Source organism: Mustela nigripes, chromosome 9 (assembly GCF_022355385.1).
Source record: "Mustela nigripes isolate SB6536 chromosome 9, MUSNIG.SB6536, whole genome shotgun sequence".
NCBI classification, from domain to species: domain Eukaryota; kingdom Metazoa; phylum Chordata; class Mammalia; order Carnivora; family Mustelidae; genus Mustela; species Mustela nigripes.
Genome location: NC_081565.1, coordinates 86,816,326 through 86,823,009, shown reverse-complemented (window position 1 = coordinate 86,823,009; position 6,684 = coordinate 86,816,326). Strand labels below are relative to the sequence as shown.

The following is a 6,684-nucleotide window of genomic DNA, read 5'->3' as shown; positions in this document are numbered from 1 at the left end:
TATCTTTCAAAGGTAGAGTTTTTGGAAAGAGAATAGCAAAAAAGCTGGTTCTTATAAAAGACAATATATATTCATTTGCTCATTCTGTAACATTCTGTAAGTATGTTTTAGGTGCCAGTCATGGGCTAGCCAGAGAGATAAGCCCTGGGGACACAGTGATGAATAAACCAGGTAGACGTTGTCTTTGGTCTCACGGACCTCATGGGCTCAAAAGGATCTTTGTTACAATGATGCTGCCGCCATAAACTTTCATTTTACGGTTCAAGAAATATTTACAGACGACTTACTATTTCCCAGTTGGGATTAAGAGGAGGAATAAAATGGCGAGCAAAGCCAGACATGGTTCCTGCTTTCATGGAGCTTACAGTCTCACGGGAAAGATGGTCAATAATAATATGCGTACATGGTGCTGTGAGAGCCTACAAATAGGGGAAGCTGGCTTCCTTAGTTTAGGAGATTTCTGCTTGAGGAAGTGCCGCTGGAGCTGAGGTCTGGAGGAGGAAGAGAAGGTGACTAGGCAATAAGGGGAGGGACGAACCCTCCGAGCACCTTGAACAGCAGGTGAGAGGATCCTACTGTAGAAGGAAAGATGGCAGCAGGAGGGACAGTGAAAGAGGACTGTGTGTCGGGAGAGCTGGGAATAAGGAGTGTCCTGGTTTCAGGTGGCCCTGAGCTCTGGCCAGGAGCAGCCCCGGGGGTGCTGTGTCCCTCCCTAGCTGGCCTCCAGGTTCACGGTCTTGGAACTGCAGCAACTCCATGTTGGACACACACCTTGGAGGCAGGGAGGCTCAGGGCGTCAGCAGGTGATCCCTAGTATCTACACTACAACCAAGGTTACACCTCCCAGAGGCCGGGAGAGAGCGACAGCTTTCCCGAACCTTCCTTTCCAGAGTGCCAGACACAGCCGTGGGCCAGAATGCTGGTTTGCTGGTGTGTGTGTGTGTGTGTGTGGGGGGGGTGTCCCACCAAACTGGATCTAAGTTCTTCATCGGTTACCCGTTAGGTTTCTGGGCTATTCAGTAAGAACAAAAATCTTTTCGGGGTTCTTGTGAGACTCCAACGCGATGACGCATGAAAGCCCTGAGCGCAGGGCCTGGCTCGGGGCTGATGCTCGGTAAGCGGGAGCGGTGGCTGTCCTCCATCTGTCAAATGGGGACCATGAGAGGGCTGGTTCCTCACCTGCTTAGGAAGATGCGTGCTGGGACGGCGCGTGTGGGGCCGCAGGCTGGGCTCCTCTGCGCAGTCCCGGATCTAATTTTAGGAGCCGGGAGCCTACTCTTCCCGCTCTGGGGCCCCTTGTGAAGGCGGGGCCGCCGTGCTCGGAATCCGCCCCGGGCACCACGCGCGTCCTCTTCAAAGCGAGCTCGCACTTGCCTCGCGTTTGCAGGTTTCTGGGTACCCTTCCGCGTGGAAAGCTCCGTCCCACCCCGGGAAGGGCAGCTCTGCCGCAGGAGGCACAGCCGCCACGCCCACCCCTGGGCCGGCCCGCCGCGGGGCCCGCCGCCGACCTGCCCCGGGGGCTGGCGCGCGCAGGCCGGGCCAATCAGCGGAAGTTTGGCCCTCCGCAGGCTCCGTCCGCTCACTAGGGGGCGCTGCAGCGGCCGCGGAGCTCCGGGGCCGGCGCGGGCCGGAACGGTCGGTGGGGCGGGCGGCCGCAGCTCGTGGCCATGGAGTGGGGCTCGGAGTCGGCGGCCGTGAGGCGGCACCGCGTCGGAGGGGAGCGCCGGGAGGGCCCGGCGGCCGCGCCCCAGCCAGGGAGAGCGGCCCCGGCGCCCGAGCCCCCGGCGGACGCGTGCGGCGGCGGCGCGAGGACGCGGAAGCGGAGCGCGGGGGGCGGCGGCGGCGGCGGCGGCGCGAGCCGGGGCTCGGGGACCGGGCTGTCCGAGGCGCGCGCCGCGCTGGCCCTGGCGCTCTACCTGCTTGTGCTGCGGGCGCTCGTGCAGCTCTCACTGCAGCAGCTCGTGCTGCGCGGGGCCGCCGGCCGCCACGGGGAGTTCGACGCTCGCCAAGCCAGGTACCCGCCGCTCCCGCCCGGCCCACGCGTCCCTCTGCGGTTGCGGCCGGGCCCTGGGGCTGCAGCACCTGCGTGCGGCCGCCCCCGCGGGATCGCCCGGGCTCGGCGGCCGGGCGGGCCCCCGTGCGTCCCTGCCCCGGAGTCCCTGCTTACGGGTGCCTTGTCCCCCCTGTGAAGCCGGTGGTGCGGCTGGGAGCGGGGGAGGTGCCCGGGCTGAGGGGGGGGGGGTGGTGGGGTTGCGGATTGCGCTTGCTTGTCCGCCTCCGTTCTGCCCCACTTGCGCTTGGAGGGCTGGTAGTCGTCCCACATCTTCGGGAGCACTTCCACTTTTTACTCCTCCTGTTTTCCTAATGAAATGGGGGGTGCCATTCGTGTATCTGGGCCGTTTTACAAATTGGGTGTGTGGGGGGGATAAGGCAGTGCTCTTCTTGGGGGTCACGGTCCTCATACCTGTAAGCCATGGAGGCTTTTTCTGAACGACTGTGCATTCAGAGTTTTGCAGTTTCAGAGTTCTCAGATTCCTGAAGTTTGTCCTTGGGCCCCTGGTGTGTGAGATTTGGTGGTTTCTTTTCTGGTTTGTTGTTTTAAAGAACAGAGCCCTTTGAGCATGCTAGGGGAGGCGATTAAAGTCAAAGGTATTGTAACGCCAAGTATATCAAAGTTCCTAAAGTCTTAAGCTAGCCGAATTTTCAAGTAACTGTGTTTTAAAAAACTTTTGACTACAAAGTGCTGGAAGCTTATTTTCTTAAGGACTTTCTGGAACACACCTCCCCCGCTCCCTTTCTGCCCATTTGGAATGCAGTGAAAAGACAACACATTTTTTTTGTTTGTTTGTTTGTTAGTTTGTTTTAGGGGTAGGGTTGGCTTTGGTCTGAATGGAAGGTAGTAGGCCTAGTGTGCACTGAGGGCGCTGCGTACATTCTAAGCGATCAAAAGTTTTCCTTTCTTATTCAACCTCTTTCATTAATTGTCTTTGCTCATTGGCTTGAGAATCAGTAACCCTCCAGAGTGTGGTCCCATGAAGCCGGGTTCTGTCTGTCCAGCCTTAAAGAGACTGCATGTTCAGAACAGAATTCCTGGTCTTTGTGTTGATTTGGTATGGAGACCGCGAGAATTGGGGAGTGGGGTGAGTGGAGAAAACTCAGAAGGGAGGAGCTCACCAGAGGCAAAATAAAATGGTGGAAACTTACAAGTGATTTTCACAGGGTACCTGAAGTAATAAAAGTCAGCCTTTTTTATGTGAGAAATCAAAGGACTTGTTTGTGCTGGGGAGGGCGGGAGGGCTTACAGGAAAAATTTGCCTTGCGTCAAGCCCTCGTTCTAAGCCCAGCGCCCCTTGTCACCGTCATCCTTTTGGTTGCTTCCAGAGAGTATCTTGAACACATAACATCCATCGGCCCCAGGACCACAGGAAGTCCAGAAAACGAAATCGTGACGGTCCGTTACCTTTTGGAACAGATTAAACTGATTGAAGCTCAGAGCAACAGCCTTCACAGGATTTCAGTGGATGTACAGCGGCCCACAGGCTCCTTTAGCATTGACTTCTTGGGAGGTTTTACAAGCTACTACGACAACATCACCAACGTCGTGGTGAAGCTGGAGCCCAGGGACGGAGCCCAGCACGCGGTCCTGGCGAACTGTCATTTTGACTCCGTGGCAAACTCGCCAGGTACGTACCTGAGGTCTTTAGTGCTGTTGGAGTTGCGCGTCGGTCAGCCCAGAAAGCTTATTAACCCCAAGCTGCGTGGGCACTTGTTCAAGACAATTAGAATCCTAACGTTTGGTTGAAGATCCAGAGCCTGGCTAGTGGCTCAAGTGCTTGCTTGCTTGAGGTTCTGAGCGTCCACGCCAGCAGCGCAGTGACAGGACATGGAATGTTTCTGGTCGATGGCAACTGCCTCAGCAGTCGGCATTGCCAGTCCTGTGTCCCTGTGTTCCTGTGTCCTGGGGTCAGGTTCTTCCAGTTGAAGTGTTTAGTCAGCTAGATGTTGTACAAGGCTTTATGCATTTGGGGTGAAGGAACTGTTTTGCCTTCAGGGAATGCAGGGTTTGGAGGACAGCTCTCCTGGCAGTGTCTGCGACCGGTAAAGGGAGGATTTTGGTTCACTGGGGATGCCGTCCTCTGAGAATATCTCCTGAATCCATAAATCTTGCCCTGAAAATAGTTTGGCAAAATAGAATACTTGATGTTTAGATCGGTGCCTGACACGATAAATACTTGTAGAATGAATGAGCATCCCTAAATTGGACTTGTATTTTTAAAAATAAGATTCATGAGAGATGTTTTCAGTAGTTAGATTTTAAGTAGGGTTGAATAGAAAGCAGTAACTTTTTATAATGGAATCATGATATCTGGGAGCTGGAGGAGCCCAGGTGGCATCTGTTCTACCCTGTCTTTTGTCACAGGAGTAAACATAGGTGATCACCACTGATCAGAGATGGAGGTAGCACCAGATGCTGCACCTTCTAGCCCGTCAGTTCTTTGAGCTGCGTTTAAAGGAAGGAGAGTATTAGCGGGTAGTTAATGTTCTTTTTGGCAGACTACCTCACCTCTTCTTTGCTTGGTTTCTGGTCTGTAAATGGAGATAGTAGGACTTCCGTGGCATGAAAAATATTTTTTTCCATTGTTATTTGATAGTAATATTTCTGAATTGCTTGAACTTCTAGCAGGCTCATATGAGCATTCTGAGTTGTATGAAAGATAAAAAAATTGATAAAATGATTCGTACTAGGATGTCTCTCATCACAAAGACTGCCAATTACACTTAGAATGTAGCATTCTTTTTCAAGTATCCGTGTACAAACCTCTGTTTTATAAAGTCAGAAATACCTTTGTGTGTGCTTAGGGAAACCAGTACTCTTTATGCCTACTTCAAAGAACCTGTAAATTAAGCGCCACCCCCACACTCCCCTATTACAGTGCTTAAATTCTTGGATGGGACAGATTAACACTGTGGTTACTGAAGAGCATTAGAAAGGAAAGATGTGATGCAAGTCTCAGAATCATAGTGCCAGATGTTACAAATCACATACACGGAAATGACAGCGGTTTTATGGGTCATTGGAACCCATTTTTAATTAAAATTTTATAAGAATACCTAGCCAACAATTTCAAGGAAATTTCTGTCAATTACCAATTGTCCAGACAGTTGAAAATAAATAGAAATCGCTGCAGACGACAATCATGAAAGAGACCATCAACTGTATCCTTTCAGTGGACGGACTAAGTGAAACACGGAGATGTGCTTTTTTTTTCTTTCTTTCTCTCTTTTAGCTCTCCTCAGCAGCGTATCTGGAACTTTAGGAACTGATATACCACTTGGGAGTAATGTTACCCACAGAAAGGCCTTAAATGTCTTCTTGGGTTTGCTGCATAGCTCTAGGGTATTGGTAGATGAGAGTGAATTATTTCAGTGGTGGTTTCAATTTCAGGGTTAATTCTCACTGAAAGTGAGGTTGGCGTACCGCCCGCCCTTAGAGATGCGGCCCTCGAACTTTCCTTCCCTTTCTGAGAGGTATCTAATCGGGGAGCCCCGGCTGGCTCAGTCCGTTAAGCATCTGACTCTTGATTTCAACTCAGGTCATGAGCTCAAGGTCGTGAGATCAAGCCCCATGTCAGGCTCAGCCCTGGGCTTGGAGCCTACTTGGGATTCTCTCTCTTCCTCTCCTTCTGTCCCTCTGTACCCCCCCCACCCCCCCAAGATGCAGTCTTCTCTAGTCCCATTCTCAGATGCCAGAGCCATTAAAGGAAGGTAAGTGGACAGGTTAACTTTTTAATCAACCCTAGAAGTATTTCTTTGAGTTTTCCTTTTTTTCACTTTGAATAAACATTTCAGTGTGTGCTCATTGAAGTAACTCAGTCTCAAAGTTAAAAAACAGTCATTTCCTTGGGGTGCCAGAAGCTGTTACTTTTTACTGATAGTGTGTGGACTTTCTGCTCCATAGTAATTAGATAATGATTACTTTGTTTCACTTTGATTTAAAATACAATCTAGTGACCCTACAAAGACAGGGATGGCTAATTCCTTTCTTCTTGAGTAGGAAGTGGGTCTGGAATTTACCAGTGCTGGAGTAAGCATGTTAGCTGGTTTCAGAGTGTTTCTTAAATTTGTGAAGAGAAGGAACAATTTATTTTTATTTATTTATTTATTAAAGATTTTATTTATTTATTTGACAAAGATCACAAGTAGGCAGAGAGGCAGATTCCCTGCTGAGCAGAGAGCCTGATGTGGAGCTCGATCCCAGGACCCCAAGATCATGACCTGAGCCGAAGGCAGAGGCTTAACCCACTGAACCACCCAGGCATCCCAAGAAGGAACAATTTAGTACTGGATGTGGTTCCTGTGTCCTTAAAATTCTCATAACACACCTGTGAGGTAACTGTCATTAGCCTTGCCCTCCAGACCAGAAAATTGTAGGGTAAGTGACAGCTAGAGTTTACTTCCAGGTGTTTCTTGCCCTGAAACTCACTCTAAATTCTGTAGCACCCTGCCTCCCAGTGTGTAAACCCAGAAATGTTCTTGGCTTGGGTTATTTCTGTGTCTTGTTTACTTAAACTTGAAACTTTTTAATATGTTAGATTTCAGATTGTACAAGAGTAGAATTGTTTGACAACGGTGTACTCACCACCCAACTTCAAAGCCCTGTTCTTTCTTCTTTTCTCTCCGCGC

General features: G+C 50.7%; 1 protein-coding gene across 2 annotated transcripts in view; it reads left to right on the top strand.

Annotated features, from left to right (window-relative positions):
- The first annotated feature begins 1,600 nt into the window (after positions 1-1,600).
- Positions 1,601-6,684, top strand: part of ERMP1 (endoplasmic reticulum metallopeptidase 1) — a 41,373-nt gene continuing 36,289 nt past the window's right edge. For both annotated transcript variants that reach the window (XM_059412003.1, XM_059412004.1), the window contains exons 1-2: positions 1,601-2,014; positions 3,382-3,683. In XM_059412003.1, coding sequence (XP_059267986.1) covers positions 1,668-2,014; positions 3,382-3,683 — 649 coding nt within the window. In that variant the 5' untranslated portion in view covers positions 1,601-1,667. The remainder of the gene's footprint in view (positions 2,015-3,381; positions 3,684-6,684) is intronic.